Source organism: Nicotiana tabacum, chromosome 21 (genome assembly GCF_000715075.1).
Source record: "Nicotiana tabacum cultivar K326 chromosome 21, ASM71507v2, whole genome shotgun sequence".
NCBI classification, from domain to species: domain Eukaryota; kingdom Viridiplantae; phylum Streptophyta; class Magnoliopsida; order Solanales; family Solanaceae; genus Nicotiana; species Nicotiana tabacum.
In genome coordinates, this window is record NC_134100.1 from 86,077,827 (window position 1) to 86,100,227 (window position 22,401).

The window sequence follows — 22,401 nt, forward strand, 5'->3', positions numbered from 1 at the left end:
ATGCTGCATAATAAAAGGTAGCAAAAGTTATGAGATTGGAAGAATGCCTACCACAGGTCGTGGTGTGAGAAAGAGGCCTAAAGGGGGGAATGACCTGGCCTTTGGATTTATTCACAGAACAATTGCATAGATGGCAAGAAGAATACTAAAGTATTCGCAAGGACTATAGGTTATGATAATGATAAGTGCATCAGTCAACATTCGAGGACGAATATTCCAAGGGGGGAATGATGTTACACCCCATGTTTACGTACGTGAAAGTACGCTATAAGTAAATTGATATAAGCTTGGAAATGAGATGTTACATCCCCCATTCTCGTACGATAAAGTTTCGTCATAAGCTAATCGACGTAAGCTCGGGAATGAGATTATTTGAGATTAAAAGTATTACGCTACTTCAAATAAGTGATGAGTAAATTCGTGAAGGTGAGAGGGTAAGCGAATCGAAGAAAATGAGTTTCGTCGAAATTGGCATTTTGGGATAAAATACGGTCCGAGCTATAATACCTCGTATTTATGGACTAGTGTCATACAAGGTACCACATAACCATGGTAGTAAGGTGTATAAAGTATGTTAAAAGTGATTAGTATTTTAAGTGAATTAGGATATTACCTAATTATGTTGGGAAGGGGTTAATTATTAATTTTAGTGGAAAATGTAGAATTTGAATAAAAAAAATTGGTGAAATATTTATGTGAGATTGTTTTAGGAGACATCATCCATTTGGGATATAGAAACTTGGAAGCAAATGATTTTCTTAAACAAGATAAAAACGTGGTAGCAAACCTACACCCATATTAGTGACTCTTAAGTTGTATGGTAAGGTGGCAAAATTAGAGGTTTATGTGGCTAAGTCACCACATGAAGTGGGGCCCACAACCTACTAATTAAAGAAACTTCATATCTCATTAGATTGGACGTTAGGCTTGCTAGTTAATGATGGAAAAATTCACCAAGAAAATTTCGTCCAAGATCATATAAGATAGTAACGTAAGTTACTTCAATTTATATGAGACTTCTTAGAAAATTAGCAACGGGATTTTGCGATTCTAAAGGAGTACGGTGCAATATTTCTTAAGTATCATACAAATATTTTTCTACTTCGATCCGCCGTTACGTGTTGTCGCAATTGACGTGTGTTAGAAGGATTGTCAAGAGAATCGGCTCAGGTATGTTAAGACTAAACCTTTCTTCATTTTGGCATGATCTCGTAATTACATGTGTTTGATAACGAGGCATAAAGAGAAGTTCATACTCCTGAATATATATACATTATCCTAGACTCATAAATTACAGTATTGTCCTTATCGGGACTTCATATTTAATTGAATATTGTCTTCTTCCAGTCAAGAGAGTAGAGAGCCTATATATACAGTATTACAGTATTTTCATTACCATCGAGTTATAATCGATGGGCAGGCCCCTATTGGGCAACCTCTGATTAGATGGTAAGTTATATACCGAGCCTACTACAGTCGAGCGCCTATGAGCGAGCCCAGTTGGCCGAGATATAGAGCCTAGTATGGACGAGCGCCTATGAGCGAGCCTACTACGGTAGAGCAGTTGTATATATATTGAGTCTTATAGGGCCGGACAATTATTTTACTTACTATATTGAGGGAGTTGAGTTAGTATCAGCACGTAAGCATATCTTCAGATTATCTTTGACTCCCAATTACTTTCAGTTATTATATTATCAGTTCAGTTTCAGCTTTCAATTATTTTGTTGCCTTACATACTCGGTACATTATTTCGTATTGATGTCCCTTTTGCCGGGGACACTGCATTTTATGCGTGCAGGTTCAGACAGACAAACGAGTAGACCTCCTCGGTAGGTGTTGCCCGAGTTCAGCTTGATCGATAAGCTCCGCGTCCTTCGGAGTTGCCGGGTCTAGAGTTTTACGTACATCTTGTATATATATATGTATATATAAGTTATGGATAGGTCGGGACCCTGTTCTGATCACAGTACATCTATCAGTAGAGGCTTGTAGATATATCCTGTCAGTTAGTGCAGTATGTTGGGCTTGTAAGCCTTGTATGTATATTTTGTTGGTGTGCCAGTTTCATCCCCCAGGTTCCGGGCGTAACAGAAGTAGTAGTTTTTAGCTGAAGTTGATGGGTGTTCGTCGGTCGGTACGTTTGGTACGGTATTTAGGCATTTCGGTTCGGTATTTTCGGTATTCGATTTCTTAAAATGCTATATCAATACAATACCTAATTAAATTCGGTATGGTTCGATTTTTCTCCTTTCGGTTTGTTCGATTCGGTAACTTCGGTTTGAATACTAACTAGTGCATAGAGTTATAGACTGTAATATTCTTAATTATAGTACTCAAAAGTACAAAACTAAAAATATTTATTGACAAAAGTTTTGTCCAAAACCAACAAATATCAATCTAGAGAGAGAAAATGTACATAAAGAAATAAATTTAATCATTAGAAATGTCTTGTTACTTGGAGTAAATTGATGAACTTAGAGAATAAAAGAAAGTAAAATTTTTAGATTTTTTTATATTTATGTTATAATTAATAATATGTGTATTGTGTAATATAATATATACTTCCTCCGTTTCAATTTATTTGAATCTATTTCCTTTTTAGTCCGTGCCAAAAAGAATGACCTCTTTCCTTATTTGGAAATAATTTACCTTTATACAATGATTTATAACCACACAAAATAAATGTGCCTCATTTTACACCACAAGTTCAAAAGTCTTCTCTCTTTTCTTAAACTCCGTGCCCAGTCAAATGGGTTCACATAAATTGAAACGGAGAGAGTATTTCAGTATTTTATTTTAAAATACCAAATATCATACCAAATACCAATTTTTTTTAAAACTTAAACCAAATACCATACCGAATACCACAATATCGAATACAAATACCAAAATTTTCGATTTCGATACGGTAATTCGGTATTTACCAAATTATGCGCAGCCCTAGTGCACTGCTGGTCATTTATGCTCAATTATAGATGCAAAACAACAAGAAGGTTGTTAGAAATTAGTCATATCGAAGACAAGCTGACTTAATATACCATATCCTTTATTTCTTTCAAACACAACCTTCCAAGTGCTGGTCTCCTCTTTTATACACTTCCTCTTGCCATTTTCCTCTTCAAAAAAAAAAGTCGTACTGCTTTCTCTACATCAAACTAGCTAACTTTAACATAAGCATTCTAACATTTCTCTTTTGGACTTTGTTCTCTAGTCGCCCATTCGGCTCCCTGCTACATCATGGCTGAAATTTCAATAAACCAATTACCAATGTCAAAAGCTAGCCATTCTCTCCCTATATATGCACATTTTAAAGCCCTCAAAACAAACAAAATCCTCTATTATTATCACATTTTGGAGTTGGTAGTTGAAGTTGCTTTTTTCATGGGAAGGCAGAATAGTGATCCTAATATTGCAGGTCCTTCTATTGAATTACTACAAGAAAGATTCAGGCAACTAGAAAGAGCAAAATTGCAGAGAGAAAGCGGAACAATAAAATCGTTCTCAGAGCCCCATGTAATGACTTCAGCCAAGAATTTTGTCGCTGTCAAGCCAGACGTACCACATGAACTGATTTTTCTATCGCGGACATCTAAATCAGATCAAGATCAGCTCTTTCTTGGACTCAGTTTGAACAGCAAGCACACAGTGGTCCAAGTCAGAAAGACTCAACATTCGCAGTAGAGTTTGAATCCTAAACATAAACAAGAAAATTCTGAGGTTGATACTTCTCTTCATTTGTAGGCATACAATTTTTGTGCCAGACTCTTTTTAAGTGTTTAAAGAAGAGGGAAACTAAATGTAATTATAAAGAACTAGCTATATCATGTTGATATACTCATGTTTGAATAGAGAGAATTGAAGAATATGTAATGTTGGCTTTTGCATATATATTAGTAAGGTCATAGTACATCCAAAACATGCAGTAGCCCCACAAATTTTACATATAACAGGCTACTCATTTCATTTTCCGGGTACAAAGTTTGTGGCATAAGCCCAAGCGTTGTTGGCAACAGGGTCAGCAACATGGTCGAAGAGGTTTTCAATTGGTCCCTTTCCTGTGACAATAGCTTGAACAAAGAAACCAAACATTGAGAACATAGCCAATCGGCCGTTCTTGATTTCCTTCACTTTCAACTCAGCGAATGCCTCGGGATCATCAGCGAGCCCAAGTGGGTCAAAAGCTCCTCCGGGATAGATCTTGTCAAGACCTTCACCAAGTGGGCCTCCGCCAACTCTGTATCCTTCAATTAAGCCCATGAGCACAACTTGGGATGCCCAAATGGCAAGAATGCTCTGTGCATGGATAAGATTTGGGTTACCAAGGTAGTCAAGACCGCCTTCTGAGAAAATCTGAGATCCAGCCTTAAACCAAACTGCCTCACCGAATTTAACACCATTCTTGGAAAGGATTTCAGGGAAGACACAGCCCAAAGCACCAAGCATGGCCCAACGACAATGGATCACCTCAAGCTCACGGTTCCTGGCGAATGTCTCTGGGTCAGCTGAGAGTCCAGCAGTGTCCCATCCGTAATCACCTGGGAACTCACCAGTCAAGTAAGATGGAGTTTGCTCGGAGAATGGTCCCAAGTACTTTGGCCTGTCTTCTCCATACCTATTTCATCAAGCCACAATATATTTTGTTACATTTATGTCATAGCTCTAGATTTATCAAATTACAATTTTACTCTTTCAGTGGATTAAAACATGGGTGTTATATATCCTTTTAATTTTTGTGTATCTAAATAATTGAAGCGAAAGGAAATCTTAACGCAACCACTAGAGTTGTGTGATCAGAAGGTCAAGAATTTAAGTTATGAAAGTAGTTACTTGCAGAAATACAGAAGAGACATAATGTAATCTGAACTTTTTTTTTAATTTTCTGCATACCGAAAAGTTTACTGCACAAGACTGAGCTTATAAATAATCGACACGAACAACTCATGATATATAATTCATTCAAGATTGGAGAAGAAATTAAGAAATTACCAAATGCTTTGTGGGGCACTTTTAACGGTCCGTCTCATTGTTGCACGTCCACCATTAAAGCTACCAATTTTCCTAACGAGTTCATTTTGTGACTTAAGAGCTGTCTGTCCAGCAAATGCAGATTGTTGAATTGCAGAAGTAGCCATTTGAAGACTTTTCTATATTCTTTGTGCTGATGCTAAGTTTGAACTATGAAAAAACTTACTCTATACTTACATTGCTTGGGAATGGAGGTTTTTATATGGAAATTAACGGATTTTGAGGATCACAAAGTGTACACCTAAGCAGAAGCTGATTGGTTCTTGCTTTGGATTTGGATTTCCCTTCTGATTTTTTTAGTGAAAGATTGAGGCCTTTGGTTTGCCATTTGGCTGTTGAAGATCTCTTGGCTGAGATTGTTCTTTCAGATATATACAATACATTGGACCATGTTCACGTGTTGAATAATTACAAAGGAGTAATCTCACGTAACAGTAAAGTTATCTAAGTATGATTTATAGGTCACGGGTTCAAGCCGTTGAAGCAGTCATTAATATTTGTATTAGGATAAGCTGTCTACGTCATACACTTTGCGGTACGGCCCTTCCCCAAACCCTATATAAATGCAAGATTTTGTTCACCGAGCTGTCTTTTTCTTTTTAACTCTGACTTGCTAAGAAAATCAACAATAAATAGCTATGTTTAAGTAAACAAGGAAGATAAAAAAAAAAAAGCTAAAAATATTTAATTTTTACGAAAAATGATTAAGAAAAACAACAAGAATGAAAACTACATTGGAACATTTTAAAGGAACTCGATGCACTAAGTTACCATCGTATGGAATATCCAAGAAAGAGTCCGATCACATTGAATGTTGAAATATTTTAAAGGCAACACGATGCACTAAGTTATCGCCGAATGAAATATTTAAGAAAGAGTCAGATCATATGGGATTTATTATAGGTATTTTACCTAGCATTTCTTCGAGAAACTCATATGATGAAATTTATATAAGTGAATGAAGATTACTAAGTCAATTATTCAGATGTAATAACATAAGTACAGAAGAGCATGTAACTTCTATCAAATTTAAAATCATAGACCAAAAACTGAATATATTACTTACCGTCTATTATTAGAGAACAGAAATTTTTATTTGTTTGAATCTGTGACAACATCGATCTAATTAAGATAAACATAAAAAATATCTTGATCCAACAGATTATTACTATAATTAATAAAGAATAGAATTACATGACGCAAATAATAAAATTATTTGAGCAAGTAGTGGTATCAAAATCCACCACCACCCTGGCCCCATCCTTCTCCGAAACCAAAACCACTACCACCATTTTGACCACCACCGCCGCCGCCTCCACCACCACCGCCGCCGCCACCATTTGCACCTGACCCATGACCCTTGCCATATCCAAAGCCAGAACCAGACCCACCATTACTACCTCCTCCACCACCTCCGCCGCCTCCACCACCGCCACCACTGCCGTTTGCACCTGATCCATGACCCTCGCCATATCCAAAGCCGGCACCAAACCCACCATTACTACCTCCACCACCACCACCTCCACCGCCACCACCACCGCCAAGACCTCCTAGAATTTGGTCAAACCCTCCATTTAAGTCAAAATTGGGTAAAAAAGAATCCCCGAGAAGCTTCCTTGCATAGGAAGTTTGAACAAGAACACCCAAAACAACGAGAAGCATTAACTTGTATGCCATCTTTGCTAAAGTACTAGAATATAGGATTTAACTATTTAAGGTACTATGGAAAATCTGCATAGGAAGGAGATTATATAATGGCATGGTCAGCTAATGTTATTAAGTACATTAATTAAACGTTGCAAAACGGAAAAATTAACTTGAAATGAACTGAATGTGGTTGAACATTAAAAGGATTTGGGATGTCAAATACAATGCAAAAATGAAAAGTACCTCCGATATACTAGCAATCTACATTAATGCCTCCTAGGGCTCATTATGCATTAATTCTTCCAAAATGTTCAAACTAAAATTCTTTCCCGGATTTCAAGCTAATACGTTCGGGATTGTAATCGTGTTAAATTACTGGGTTCTAAATTAATAATTTATACATATTTAATGAATTTTTTAAGACAAATACAAGGTTCGGATCAAAGTTACTGACATGTTCAACCAGTTGAACTACCACTCCCGATACACTAGCTCCGCCTCTGATTACTCTCTTATGGCATAAACTCGAGAGGTGGAGTTTGAATCTGAAGCAATTTATTCGTACCAGCAATAGCAAGTATATGTTCTGTATCGAGTTTCTAACTGTGTGCTACTGGCTCAAGGAATTAATTTCTCGTTTATAAAATAAAAATAAAAATAGCACGTACATGGTCTTTTCTTTCTTTCTTTTTTTGATTTTTTATTCTATTCCTCCGAGAGCTCCCCACCTTGCTCTTGGGTGACTCGAACTCACAACCTATTGGTTGAAAATGAAGGGTACTCACCACTTGAGCGACCTAAACTTGTTGCTGCATGATCTTTCACAACCTCTTACATAACATAATAACTGCACTTAGAGCTAGCTAACATCAAGACCGTGGTTGCTCTAAACATAAATAAATATAGTATAATAAACACATGAGGACTATTCTATTAGTAAAAAAATTCATTTTCACCCGTGCCAAAATTTCCATGCTGCAAATAACAATATCAAATATTTAAAATTAATAATTACTAATTTTATTTGCAAGTATAGTCAATGTTTTCTTACCTTACCACGAAAGGATGTGGTACAGTGGATGGGGCCGCTCCTCCCTTAATCGGATGTCTCGAGTTCGAACCTTGAGTATGGAAAAATCCTTGGTAAGGAGCGCTACTCCCGAATAGGGTCCTACCCGGCGTGAATCCGGATATAGTCGGACTTCAATACGGGTACAGGACACCGGGTGAGAAACCAAAAAAAATATTTTCTTGCATTCTTCGCTTGAATTTTTTATTTTTTATAATATTCTTTCAAAACCATCACAGCTTTCATGGTATACACTTCATATGCTTCTAGTGACATGCATAGTCGACGCCGACTCTGCCGTATCTTTTAAATTTGTCTGAAAAAATAGCTTTTTAACTCGACATTATACAAAATATTGCAAGAACGTAGGAAAACTACATTAAAACTTACACAATAAAAAGGAAAAATGGTCCAAATTTGCTCATGTAAATTGAACTATTTTTTCCCTCCATTTGACTTTTGGTTCAAATTTGCTCATGTAGGTTAGAACTTTTTTTTCCTCTATATGCCCTTAACGTTAGCAAATCGTCACAAATTTGGCTTTCGATTAAAGGAGCTCTAGCATGACATGGGTGAAGCGCACGTGTCCAAATTCTTAAAGTGCACGCTCGCTTATTATATAGCTGCCTTTTTTCTTCTTCTTCACCTTCTCTCTACTAGTTCTTTATTTCTCTATCTCTCGGGTGAATGTTTCTTCTACCTCTTTCCTTTTCTCCAGTGTTTTCTATTGGTTTTTTTTGGGTGGTATTTTCTTTTTGAGTGTTACTGTTGACTTCAATTTTCTTGCTACGGAGAAATTGGGAAATTGACTTGCTGATTCCTCTATTAACGCTCAGCTATGGCGATTTTGCAACTAGATTGCTACTAACTCTTTATATCTTTCCACAGTTCATATTTTGTGATTTTTAAATTCTCAATACATGACTGATGTGTGGCTATTATTCCATATTTTAGTACATTAAGTACCTTATATTTTATGTGCTTTAATGTTAAACTACATTTTATTTGCGCGTAATGAAGTCTATTTTATATGTAGGTGAATTGGAGACGAAATTAGAGCAAAATGAAGATTTAAAGAATAAAGTGTGCTCGAAAACTTTGGAAAGAAGAAAGAATACATTAAGCAGTAAAAAGATGAAGAAGCTCGCGAGGCGACCCTTTGATCTCGCATGGAAGTTGGCGACGCGAGCCTCTGAGCTCGCGTAGGAGCAGGCGTCGCAAAGGATGAGGCGAGCTCGAGCTCGCGTGGGAGCTGGCGCCGCACAGTGTTAGGCGAGGTTCATCTCGCGTGGAGCCTCGCGAGGCATGGTCTGAGGCGCGCTTACTCTGGATTTTGAAGGCTTATTTCGTCTCCTGGTTTGACTAGGACTTGACCTATACCATTTAGGTCTTTTCCTACACATATAAATAGACATAAAATACCACTTTTGAAAGAATTTTTGCGACTAGAGGCAAGAATAGCTCGTGGAATACCAGTTGGGAGATAGAATCATCGATTTCTACATTCCTTCATCTTTACTTTATAATTTATTTATGCAAAATACTCGGGATATTGTTACTATGAGTATGAGTAGCTAAACTCCTAATCTAGGGTTTTGATGGAACCTATTGGAGGATGATTTTCCTGTTACGTTAATATAGATTTGCCGTAGTATTTTCTCTATTTGTTCAACTACGTTATTATTGTGGTTGATTGAAGAGCTCCCAATCGACTGTGCCTATTTAGTGTGTATTACTTGAAAGAGAGTGCATATTTAGGTAGTTATTGAACAACATCACTCCTGTAATGACCCAAAATATCATCTTTAAATTTAATAAATAATTCTATATACTAAGACCTCGAAAAGCACCATTTATCATTCCTCGACTTGCGTGCGCAGTCCGTAAAATTTTTCAGAAAGTTTTCATGTGAAAAATGGATTAAAATGAGAAATAGAGCTTTAAAAACTCAACTAAGTTGACTTTGGTCAACATTTTGAGCAAACGGATCCGGATCAGTATTTTGACAATTTCGGTAAGTCCGTATTGTGATTTGGGAGTTGGGTGTATGCACAAAATCAAATTCCGAGGCCCCTAGCCCGAGATATGAAATTTTGATGAAAAATTAAAAGCTTGAAAGCTTAATGATTTTTAAGAAATTATCGATATTGGATTTATTGACCTCGAGTCCGTATTTTAGTTTCAGAACCCGGTATAGTTCCACTATAATATTTATGACTTGTCTGCCGATTTTGGTGAGAATCAGAGTTGATTTGACATGATTCGGACGTCCGGTTGTAAAAATATAAGTTTTAAAGTTTTCTTGAAAATTTCCTTTGATTTGGTGTCCGATTCGTAGTTCTAGGTGTTATTTTGGCGATTTGATCGTGCGAGCAAGTTCGTATGATATTTTAGGACTTGTGTGCATGTTTGGTTTGGAGCCCCGAGGGCTCGGGTGAGTTTCATATAGGCTACGGGATGATTTTGAACTTAGAAAATCTGGTTTTTAGCTTCTACTGTCATCTGGTGTTTTGTGCTTCGCGATCGCAAAGCCATTCCTGCGATCGCGAAGAGGAAAGTTGGACTGGCACAATTGTGCTTCGTGTTCGCGACCGAGGGCACGCGTTCGCGAAGGGTCGAAGTGCAAAGCTTCGCGATCGATTCCTCGTGTTCGCGAAGAGGAAATAAGGCAGAAGCTGGGGTACTCAAATTTGATCTTCGCGTTCGCATGAAACGGTCCGCGATCGCGTAGGTCTACGGGGTTATGCTTCGCGTTCGTGTGTGTGATGTCGCGTTCGCGTAGAGCAAAGTGGCAGCCTGTGCAAAAATGTGCTTCGCGATCGCGAAGCCATTCCTGCGATCGCGAAGAGTAAAATGAATCTGGGTAAAGTTGTTCTACGCGATCGCGAACGAATTTTCGCGATCGCGATGAATAAAAATCTGAAAAACAGAACTTAAGTTTTGAAAATGGGGTTTCGACCCATTTTCAACCATTTCCAATTTTTGAGCTCGGGTAAGGCGATTTTTGGGCGATTTTCACGGGAAAACATTGGGGTAAGTGTTCCTTATCCTATATTGATTATATTTCATGATTTCATACTCATTTATATCATGAAAACGTGAATTTATGGAAGAAAAACAGATTTTTATAAAATCTTCCAAAAATAAAAATTTAAGATTTGAAGGTCCATTTGACATCGGAATTGGATAATTTTTGTATGGTTGGACTCGTCTCGGAATAGGTTTTTGAATTTCGTAAGTTTTTCCTAGATTTGAGATGTGGGTCCTATTGTCGAATATTTAAATGAATGTAGGATTTTTATCCGAAAAATTTATAAATTCATATGGAACTAATTCCTATGATTAGTATTGAATATATCGAATTGTTTGTGAATAGATTTGAAGCATTCGGAGATAAATTTAAAAGGAAAAGTTGTGGTTGAATAATTGATTGGAATTTGCAAAACGAGGTAAGTGTCGTGGTTAACCTTGACTTGAGGAAATAGAACCCTTAAATTATTTGTTATGTGAATTGCATGTGAACGACGTATAGGCGAGGTGACGAGTGTCTATACATCGTTAAATTAATTATTTGCCTGCTTACTTGAAAAAATTATAAATTATTTTAAATCATGAATTAATTATTATAATAATTATTTCTCTCCTATTCTTTGTCAAATATTAATTCTTTAATTCCTGCATTAATTGTTTCATGCTATTTGAATTATGTGCCTTAATTGTTATTTGACATTTAGCATATTAAATATTAAACTGCTTATTTTCTCCCTGATTTCTATAATAATTTGCTATTTGACATTGTCTATTTCATGATTAAATCATAATTATTGTATGCTTGTTGTCTTATAATTTCATATTAATTGTTGCATTTATTGGGGAAATTTCTTCTATAAGAATTGGTAAATGAATATACTGGAGGAGCGGGTTGCACACCGCAACAAAATTGATTTAAATGAATATATTGGAGGATCGGGTTGCACGCCCCAACAGACTTATTAAAAGTCCATATTGAAGGATCGGGTTGCACGTCTCAAAATACTTATTTAAAAGTCGACATACATATATATATTGGTGAATCGGGTTGCACGCCGCAACAGACTAGATTAAAATAAATATAATGGAGGAGCGGGTTGCACGCCGCAACAGAACCGAATGTGAATATATTGTGAGAGCGGGTTGCACGCTGCAACAGAATTGAATGTGAATATATTGTGAGAGTGGGTTACACGCTGCAACAGAAATGATGGAAATGATAATTGGTTATGACTGCTGAGTTGGCTTCAATTATTATAAATGAGTTACCTGATTTATTTCTATTATTGTTGTTGTTACTAATATTGCGTGCAGGTAATGTAAGTGACCCGCCTTGGCCTCGTTACTACTTCGTCGAGGTTAGGCTCAGCACTTACCAGTACATGGGGTCGGTTGTACTGATACTACACTCTGCACTTCTTGTACAGATTTTGGAGTTGGTCCCAGCAGCGTACCATAGACTTGCTCGGATTTCAGCTATCAGAGGAGACTTGAGGTATAACTGCATGGCGTCCGCAGTTCTGAAGTCCCCGTCTATTTTACTTTAGCCGTGTGCTTATTTCCAGACAGCTTTATTTTATTCAGACCTTTATTTGTATTTATTCTAGAAGCTCGTGCACTTGTGACACCAATTCTGGGATGGCATCTAGACACTGTTATCTTTTATGGATTATTCACTATATTTCAGAATTTACTTTCGTAATTGTTCTTTGTTATTAATAAATTTAAAAATTATTTTATTCAATTCTATTCGTAGTTAGTTATTAAGTACTGCATTTTCATTACATGTTATTTAGTTAGTAAACATCCAACTTGTTATTTTAATATTTCTAAATATTGATTGCGTGAATTTGTGTGAGTCTAGTAGCTGTGCTTAATAGGTTAATTCCCTGTAGGATTCGACTTCGCACTTGTTAACCGGAATATATTTGCAACGACCGCTTAGTCCTTTTTATAAGGCATAGTTGGGCGTGATCAAATTTTGGCGCCGTTGCCGGGGACTTAACGGTGTTATTAATTGCAGCTAAACGAAGTGCTAGAATTCTTAGTGTAGTCAATTTTCTTCATTTTTAAACTAAATACATTGAAATTGTAACGTTTGTAGTCTTGGGTGTTACAGGTGCATGCCTAGAAACTTCTCAAGAACTGGTGAATTGTTCGAAACATTATCAGATCCTGAGAAAGTTTTCAAGGCACTGAATCGTGCAAACAAGAAGGGCAAACAACAACAGAACTCAACAGAACAAATCGAACCAGACATGGATGACGGAATAGAAAACCTAAACAACAGAAATAATGCGAATGACCCGAACAATCAGGGTATGGTGCCTCTTGTGCCAGAAGCAGCATTGTATGATTGGACATAACCCGCCAAAAATCTAGCAACCGTAATTGCAGTCCCTCAGATACAAGCGGAATCATTTCAAATCACAAACAACATGCTACATTTATTGCAGAACAAGGGATTGTTCTCAGGGTCTTACATTGAAGATCCTCAGCAGCATCTGAAATATTTCCTGTAGATATGTGTCACGCAAAGGCAAACTAATGTGACACTGGAAGCAATAAAGCTGTTATTGTTTCCATTCTCGGTAACGGGAGAGGCTCAGACTTGGCTTAGTTAACTCCCCATAAACTCCATCACTACTTGGGAGGAATTAGTCAAGTAATTTTTGAACAAGTCCTACCCACCCAATAAGACTGCCAAACAAATTGATGAGATATTGAGCTACAGGCAGAGACCAACAGAAACACTACAAGAAACATGGGAGAGGTTCAAGGGTATACTGGTTAAGTGTCCTCATCATGGCATTCCAGATCAGATGTTGGGGCAGAGGTTCTACATGGGATTGGCAGACAGCTTAAAGGCTAATGTTGATGCTTCAGCAGGTGGAGCATTTTTTAGCAAATCATTCAGAGAATGCAAGATCCTACTTGATAAAATGGCTCAAAATTCAGGATGGATGACAAGAGACTCTACGATCACTCATGTGGTTCACTCGGTAGCTTTGGACCCAAACAACTCCATAGCCGAAAATGTGGCCACTCTGATGACACAAATGAGTATCCTCACCAAAAATGATCGATGAATCAGGCCAGAAGCAGCAGGTATACATAGTTGACGCGACTAATGGGGGGATTATGTACACCATGCATTAACCAACCATATGTATGCTCTTGGAGTGCGAAAAGTGACAACCAGCAATATCAGGAAGATATGAACTATGTGGCCAACTATGGAGGAGAGAGGCAAGGTGGTCAGAATTGGGGGCAACAGAATCAGCAATATAGACCAGCACAACAGCAGTACAATAATAGCAGCAATCCTGGAGCTATGCGACCACAGGGTCAAGTTGTGCCGTACCAAAGGCAACAGGGATACAACCAGCAAAATCAGTAGCTAGCCTATCAACATCCTCAACAACAGCAAATAGTGAGATAAGAAGATGGGTTGTCTGAAATTAAAGGAATGCTGCAACAACTGATTGGGTCGAATGGTAGAATGCAAGAGAGAGTGCACGCACATGAATCAGCGATAAAAGGCATTGAGATTCAATTAGGAAGATATCAATGGCTCTGAATAATCGCCCCCAAGGGACGTTACCGGCAGACACACAAGTCAATCCAAAAAAGCAGGGGCCGAAACAGCTGATGGCAGTGAGTCTAAGAAATGGTAGAGACCTAGATCTAGAGCAAGAAATCGCTCGCGAAAGCTGACCAACTGAAACACTTGTGTCAGTACCCATTGAGGTAGATGATTCAACAGGTTTAACTGAGGTGACGATACAACATGCACAAGAAAGCACAAGCAAAGAAAAAGAGGTTGTGAAGGAGAGTGAGGTAGCATAAGAAACGACAGTAGAAGCAGTGCCTGGGCATGATAAGACTCAAATCACAAGAAGGAAGCGACCTCCAACACCATTCTCATAGAGATTGGCCAAATATCAAAAGGATGAGCAGTATAAAAAATTCATGGAGATGATAAAACATATCCAGGTAAATATTCCACTGATTGACGCCTTGAGGGAGATGTCTGGGTATGCCAAAATGATGAAGGATTTGATGTCTCGCAAGTTCGACTTCCAAGACTTGGCCACTGTTACCCTAACCCAGACATGTAGTGTTGTCGTGACGAGACCCGTAGCTGAGAAGTTGTCAGACCCAGGGAGTTTCACAATCCCATGCACAATAGGCAGCTATGCTTTTGCTAAAGCATTGTGTGATTTGGGGGCAAGCATAAACTTGGTGCCCTTGGCTATCTACAAAAGGTTAGGCATTGGAAGAGCAAGCTCTGCATCTATGTTACTATAGCTAGCCGACCGGACAGTGAATAAGCTATTAGGTATCCTTGATGATGTACTAGTACAAGTTGGAAAGTTTGTGTTTCCAGCAGATTTTGTCATTCTGGAATGTCGGGTTAACGAGGAGATTCCCATAATTTTGGGAAGACCATTCTTGGCCACTGGGAGAGCATTGATTGATTGTGAAACTGGAGAGCTAAAAATGAGACTGAATGATGAAGAGATAACATTCAATGTGCAGAAGTCCATGCGGTGACCAAGTGAATTTGCTAACTGCTCTCTAATAGAAGCTGTGGATGTAATTTTGGAGGAGGAAGATGAGATTGTGAACGCTAAAGACCCTCTAGCAGCCTGTCTCACGAAATTAGAAGAAGTAAATGGAGAGGACTTGGCGGAGTGGGTGCTGGCTCTTGAAGGCCAAGGGTTCTAGAAAAGAGAGCTCGAAATTGAGTCTTTGCAGTTAGAAGAAAGAAAAACTCCTCCAGCTAAGACATCGATCGAAGAGCCACCATAGTTGGAACTGAAACCGCTACCACCTCATCTCAGGTATGTTTTCTTGGGACCCAACTCTACTTTACCTGTTATTATCTCATCTGATTTGTTAGATACACAGGAAGAACAGCTTTTGCAGGTATTGATAGAGTACAAAACTGCAATTGGTTGGACCATTGCAGACATTAAGGGTATAAGCCCGGCCTTCTATATGCATAAGATTTTACTAGAAGATGGCCACAAATTACCGGATATTTGTGATTTATTTAATTGGAATATAATGGTCTCCAAATTTTTATTTCATAGGTTTTTGAAAGTGGAAATTGCTCAAATTGGAAAAAAGGGACACTACTTCGACGGTAAGAGATACTTTTTACACTTTTTTGTTTTAATATTATATGTTTAGTTATATTGTTAAACGGTTGTGCTTTATATTTCAAGCATATTGTAAAAATATGTGTACTTTAGGAATAAATTAAACGTTAAAATTACAAAACTTAGATTTTACTATCAAAATTTTATGAATCGCTTGAAAAACAGATACCTAATAATAAAAAGAAGACTGGCAAAGTACATTGCCTTCCAATCGCTAAAATTTGAGGTCCATCATCAAAAGTTTTTTCTAGGTTAGTAGAAAAAAACTTTTGACGATGGAATTCATATTTTACTCTTGATGGGCTCAAAGTCGGTTTTAGGGTAAGGCAGAAGTCTTTGCCTTGGGCCCCAAATATTTAAGGCTCCAAAAATGTATAATTTATATTTATATAATAATTATAAAAAAATCAAAGTTTAAGATTTTTTTAAATTTGATAGAGGTAGGATTGAGTGATTTAATAAGATAAATATTTTCTCTCATTAAATTAAATAATATATTTACCTTCAAATCAATGTATTTTTCTTTCTTTATGTATGTTTTTCATGTTTCTCACAATTTCACGTTATAATTCCGACTCAGATTCTCTAAATTAGTTGTTCCTTTTTGCCCATTTGATTGATTCTTATATGAAAAAGCAAGTTCTTTTGTATCTCATCTTTTTTAACTAAGAAATTCCCAAGACAAGTATGGCGAGGTTAAAAAAACTCGATAAATAATGGTCCTTTTATTATTTTCACTTAATACCAAATTTTGTATAGCGAAAAGTTTAATACCATGCCATGTGTAACCCACACATCATGCGTTGCGCTCTCACCACTAAATCAAAGTATGTAGGTTTTTTTGTTGTCTTATTATTATATTAATTTTGAGAAAGAAGTTTAAGAGACTTTTAATATATTTTGATTTTACGCCACTAGTCATGTTGAGACCACTGGCCAATGACATATTATTCAATCAAGTTCATTCATATTTGATAATTAAATGACACATTCACTTTCTTTAATGATTTTGTCATTGTTGTCTTATCTTAATTGAGACTCTACAAAATTTAGTTGACAATGTCAGGAATGGATGGTGGCTCAAGGGTGAGGCTAGTAAAGCCTTGATTTTGGACCATGAGATTTTGAGGCCCCAAAAGTTTTTAATAGTAAATTTTATGATTTTATTTTAGCTTAGACAATATTAAAGTGCAGAAAAAATAAAAAAGTACAAAAATTTTGTAAAAAGGAAAACAAAAAAGGCTGTTTACTCATTAACATCAAAATATTTTAGAACTTTGGATCAAACTGCTTAAATCTTTATATTAGTAAATATAATATTTTACAAAAATATCAAGGAAAATATAATTTAAATACATGCCTAACATCTTATTTATTCAAATTATTGCTTAATAATATAAATAATAATGTTACAATGTGAAGTTAAAGGTTTTATGTCATTTAAGAATATTATACTATAAATAACAAGCACGAAAAAAATAGCAACACTAACTTTTTTGCATATGTGTGTGTGCATACATATATGAATTCTAATATAAAAAAGTATAGGGCCTCTAATTAAAATGAGCAAAAAAACATAAATAAGCAAACATTTAGGAAAATGTCCAAAAATGTAGCCGCAAAAGGTATTTTAAACACAAGACAACTAAATAATTATATTCCTAGCAAGAAACCTTTAAACCCTGTACCTAAAATCACGCATCCAGCTCGCTGATTTCCTTAAAAGAAAACAAAGAATTTCAATTTCGCTGGGAATCTTCTAGTTTGAAATAAAAATCTCAAACCTACACAAAATATATTATCAACTACTAAGAATGCATCCTATTGTTGATAGAATAGTTATTTTTCAGATTATACATTATACTGATAAATAAATAAAAAATAACTACAATCGGTAAATATTGCAAGTAAAACTGATGTTGCAATAATCTTAAATACAAATATACAATACCTTCAAATTTGTTGTCTGTCCACTAGCTCCATCAACCTTTTTTTTTTTTTTTTTTTTGTGTATTTCACTGACTAAGATTGTATATCCTGAAATTCATCCTTAACCCCTTTTGCCTGTTTGTTCTCATCTAACTTTCTTATTGTTGTAGAATGTGAAGGTACTTTAGAAACAACTGTCAGACCCTCCCCCTTTGCTCCATAATCTCCTCAATTGAACTTCCCATTTACAGACGCCTCTGATTTGCACATATTTCAGGAGTTTCATATAACAATTCAAAACTAGGACGAGAAAGTGGTAAAGCATTTTCACTACATCCTGAAGGAGAATCACGGTAGGTATTCCTGATAGTCTTGACAACCGAGACATCCAATTTCAATCCTCTACCCAAAAATTTGTTCAGATATATTTTTTGTTGTTGCCTAAGATTAAATTATTCACAAAGTGATGTAAGATTCAATTAAATATACAACTTTTAGGGTTTTCTTACCTTAAAGTTCAAAGAACCCACATAAGTATTACAGAAAACGATGGAGTAATAGGAGATTTATATAAAGTAATACGAGATTTGTGAGTGAGTCTTCTGTAAAATTTGTATGATATTACGGCACGATTCCATAACAAAATTATCGCATCCATAAAGAAGATTGATAGAAATACCCACGAATCCATGTCAAAATTATCGCAAGCGTGAATCAGTGAATGATAAAGAGGAGAAGAAGAAATATCCGGGGATCTATTAGTGACGGAACTGTAGAATGAAAATATGAAGAGTGTGTGTGTGTGAAAATGTCGAAAAGAATAAAAGTGCTTCCCGTGATTAGTGCATTTAGTTAACTCATTAAATATTGAGCATAATTTTTGTAGTATGCTAATAATGTAAAAAAAAAAAAAAAGGCTCTTTATGAAATAAACAAGAAATAATTCTTTTTTTAAAAATAATAGTTAAAAAGGGATCAAGCGTGAAAAAACTCTATTAATTAGGTCAAAGTTAACAATGGACATGATCATGTCAATAGGCTCCCTTGTGTTAGCCCATATTTAGCAACTTAACAAAGCAAGATAATATTGTACTCCTGTACATAATCTATTTTTAATGAGAAGACAATTTAATTTAAATGCGATATTTAAATAATACCATAAAACCAAATTTGTTGAAATTAGAGACAGATCTAGTATTTTAAAGTTTCGGATGACATTGTCTTTCATGTTCACTAGCTAGAGACGAAGATTGAATTGTGATTCAATCCACTTTGGGTTAATTTGGTTAAATTTACAAGATTTTTGGTTCATCAATAAACCATCTATTGGAGGGACCAGATCCAGTGGACAATTGAGCCTTAAGGTTAGGTCTAATAGATAAGCATCAGTTAGTAGTTAGCCCATTTTTGTAATCATTAGACTATATTGTATATTTATTCTTTACATAGATAGTGGATCCGAATAGAATTGACTAATGTTCTTTTACTCTTTTACCTCAGATATATATATTAGGGGATCTAGAACATTTTTGTATAGTTTTTGTTGAATGAAAAGAAAAATATCTCGTTTCTCTCTCTCTCGGTGTTCTTACTTTTCAAATAAAACTCTAGCTAAACCTCCATCGATTCTGCTCGACTTGTAATGTTTTCATAGTATCGGAGCGAAGGTTTTGGTAGATCCAAGACCGAGTTGTGGAGTAGTGTTACCCTTGTTAGTTAAATCAAAGGTTGCGACTTTGCCGATTTATTCCGTGGATGGTATGCTGAGTTTCCGGTGACGGTTTCTTTCTTTAACTTTCCGGCGTTCGTATCTCCTTTTTATTTCGGCCAACATTCTCTCAGTTTCTTTTGTTTCAAGGCTCACTTCTTCGAGTAAAAAGGAAGAAAACCCTAGTTCGTTCCCTTTTTTGCTTTATCACTCATGTTTAGGTTGATTTCTGAATTCTGTCTCTGTTGAGTGATTGTTTTTAGTTTTTCTCTTATCATACAATTTACTATGGTGTATTCAATTGTACTTGTGAACCCTAATTCTGCTGGAAGTTCGTATAGTCCGGACCCATCGAGTCCTCTTTTCATACACTCTTCTGATATTTTTGGAACGTGTCTAGTTAGTACCCCTTTCTCTGATTCTAGTTATGGCAGGTGGAAGAGAAGTATGATATTGTCTCTCTCTGCCAAGAACAAAATTTCTTTTGTTTATGGCTTTTGTCCTAGACCCTCTGCTAATAATAACCCTGCAAAATTATGTCGGTGAGATAGGTGCAACAATATGGTAATTTCATGATTAACCAGCTCACTCTCACCAGTTATTGCTGAGAGTTTCCAATACTCAGAAACTGCTGAGAGTATTTGAAAACAGCTGGAGCGTAGGTATGGGGCTGTAAATGGCACTAACGTTTTTGAAATTAAAAATTAATTAGCTTCAACTCAGCAAGGATCACTTGACATTACTTCATATTTCAACAAACTGAAGAAGGTTTGGGATGAGTTGGGGACAATGCATAAAAATCATAATAATTCATGTACTTGTGCCACCAAGCCAGGTACTCAATAAGATGAGGAGGAAGATAAGCTTCATCAATTTCTGTCACGACCCCAATTTCCCTCCATAGGATGTCATGATGGCACCTAGTCTCTAAGACTAGGTAAGCCTATCAATTATGCAGAATACAAAACTGAAACTCAAATCTCAACATATAAAATAAATCAAACCGCGATTCAAATAATTACAACTCCCAAAACCCGGTAGAAATAAGTCACAAGCTTCTAAGAATTTATTCTAAGTGTCTCTATACATCAGAGTCTAAAGAGAATAAGGAAAGCAACACAATAAGGATAGAAAGTGACTCTGAGGTCTGCGGACGCTGGCAGATATACCTTGAAGTCTCCGCATGCAGCTAGTTCACTGATACCTGGTCTGATAGGAAGTACCTGGGTCTGCCCAAAAAGATGTGCAGATATGTAGTATGAGTACACCACATTGGTACCCAATAAGTGCCAAGCCTAACCTCGGTAGATTAGTGACGAGGTCAGGTTAGGGCCCTACTGGAAATAATAAACAGGGCGAAATGTTTAACAATATCATAATAATAATGACAATGGGAATGAATCAAGTAAGTAATATGTCACAATTTAACTATGCAGAATAAGGGCAAATAATACCTCGCGGAAGAAAAATAAAAATTTATAACTTTAAGAAAAATACCAAAAATAACCAAAGGCAATGCACCATAAAGAAATATCAACAAGGGCACTCCCGAGGTACTGCCTCGTAGTCCCAAATCATAAATAAATTCACAATATATCATTTTCCTATATCACTACGGGAGCCTTCACATTAAATTTTTAAAGAAAATATTTTTTCCGAAATAGAATCCCGCGTTTTAGCCACCCTTATCACACTGCATGACTTCTAGTAGTTCCCCCACTAGCCACGCATATCAAGCCACCCTTATCTCACTGCATGTATTTCAACACCTAGACATTATACCACCATATGCGTATCAATATCACAATGTGCACCTCAAGTGCCCAAATATTTTAACTTGTCAAAATAAATCAACAACAACAATATTTTCCACAATAAGGAGCTCACGGCTCAATCACGATGAGTATAAAAATCTCATAAAATATTCGGGAATGAATAACTCAGCAAAAATAATATTTCATATTTTTTTTACCACGTTGCCTCAATACCAAATTTAAAAATGTCAAATACTTCATATTGAGCACAGAATAAAAGAAATAAAGTTTCAAATAAATAGGTAAAGCAATTTTGCAGAAAATGTGAAGCAAATTTAAAATATAAAAATAGATCAATGATGATGAATATAACTAGATAAAATAATTTAATTAATGTGTAACAGAGATCTACATAATTTAAAACTAGATTTTTTCACATTTAGCTCGTGTACACACTCGTCACCTCACGTACACAACTTTCAACACATCACAATTATCATATCAATACCAATCCTAAGGAGAATTTCCACCACATAAGATTAGACAAGTCACTTATCTCAAACCACGCTCAATCAGTGAAGTAGTATGCCTTTTCCTCAATTTTTCGACTCAGATCGGCTCGATCTAGTCATAATTAATTCGACTCAATCAATACAAATTATAGGAATAAATTCCATATGAAAATACAAATTTTCTAACAAAATTCAAAATTTAACCCAAAAATCGCCCGTGGGGCCCATATCTCGGAACCCTGGAAAAGTTACAACGTAAGAACGCTCATTCAAGCACGAGTCCAACCATACAACTTTTACTAAAATCTAGCATCAATCTGACCCTCAAATCTTCAAATTAAATCAAGAGAGTTTTCTAAATCTTCCAAGTTAAATCATCAATTAAATGTTAAAATAATCATGGATTCGGGTAATTTGACCAATATTGAGTTAAGAACACTTACCCCATTATTTTTGTTAAAACTCTCCCGAAAATTGCCTCTTCCCGAGCTCTAATTTGTCAAAAATGAAAAATGGGCAGAACTTAAATTTTCTGCCCAGGGGTTTCCTCTTCGCG

General features: G+C 36.2%; 2 protein-coding genes and 1 non-coding gene across 3 annotated transcripts in view; all 3 read right to left on the bottom strand.

Moving 5' to 3' along the window:
- Positions 1-3,858: 3,858 nt before the first annotated feature.
- On the bottom strand, positions 3,859-5,293 carry LOC107790956 (chlorophyll a-b binding protein 36, chloroplastic-like). The gene is made up of 2 exons (XM_016612928.2): positions 4,990-5,293; positions 3,859-4,615 (listed from the first exon to the last, which is right to left on the bottom strand). Exons 1-2 carry the CDS (start codon positions 5,133-5,135, stop codon positions 3,964-3,966), a joined length of 798 nt encoding a protein of 265 aa, XP_016468414.1. The 5' UTR covers positions 5,136-5,293; the 3' UTR covers positions 3,859-3,963.
- An 839-nt stretch (positions 5,294-6,132) lies between these two features.
- The window catches only part of LOC107790953 (uncharacterized), a 31,651-nt gene continuing 15,382 nt past the window's right edge, over positions 6,133-22,401 (bottom strand). The window contains exon 3 of the mRNA XM_075242314.1: positions 6,133-6,718. Within this exon, the coding sequence (XP_075098415.1) occupies positions 6,262-6,718 (457 nt within the window). The 3' untranslated portion in view covers positions 6,133-6,261. The remainder of the gene's footprint in view (positions 6,719-22,401) is intronic.
- On the bottom strand, positions 13,480-13,586 carry LOC142175639 (small nucleolar RNA R71). The gene has a single exon (XR_012704734.1). It is a non-coding gene; the product is annotated as a small nucleolar RNA R71 (small nucleolar RNA).

Excerpts from the sequence above, each read along its gene's own strand:
- LOC107790956 (XM_016612928.2), bottom strand. The coding sequence starts at position 5,135 with ATGGCTACTTCTGCAATTCAACAATCTGCATTTGCTGGACAGACAGCT. Across the intron at positions 4,616-4,989 it reads AGTGCCCCACAAAGCATTTG|GTATGGAGAAGACAGGCCAA; the intron begins GTAATTTCTTAA and ends TTGATGAAATAG.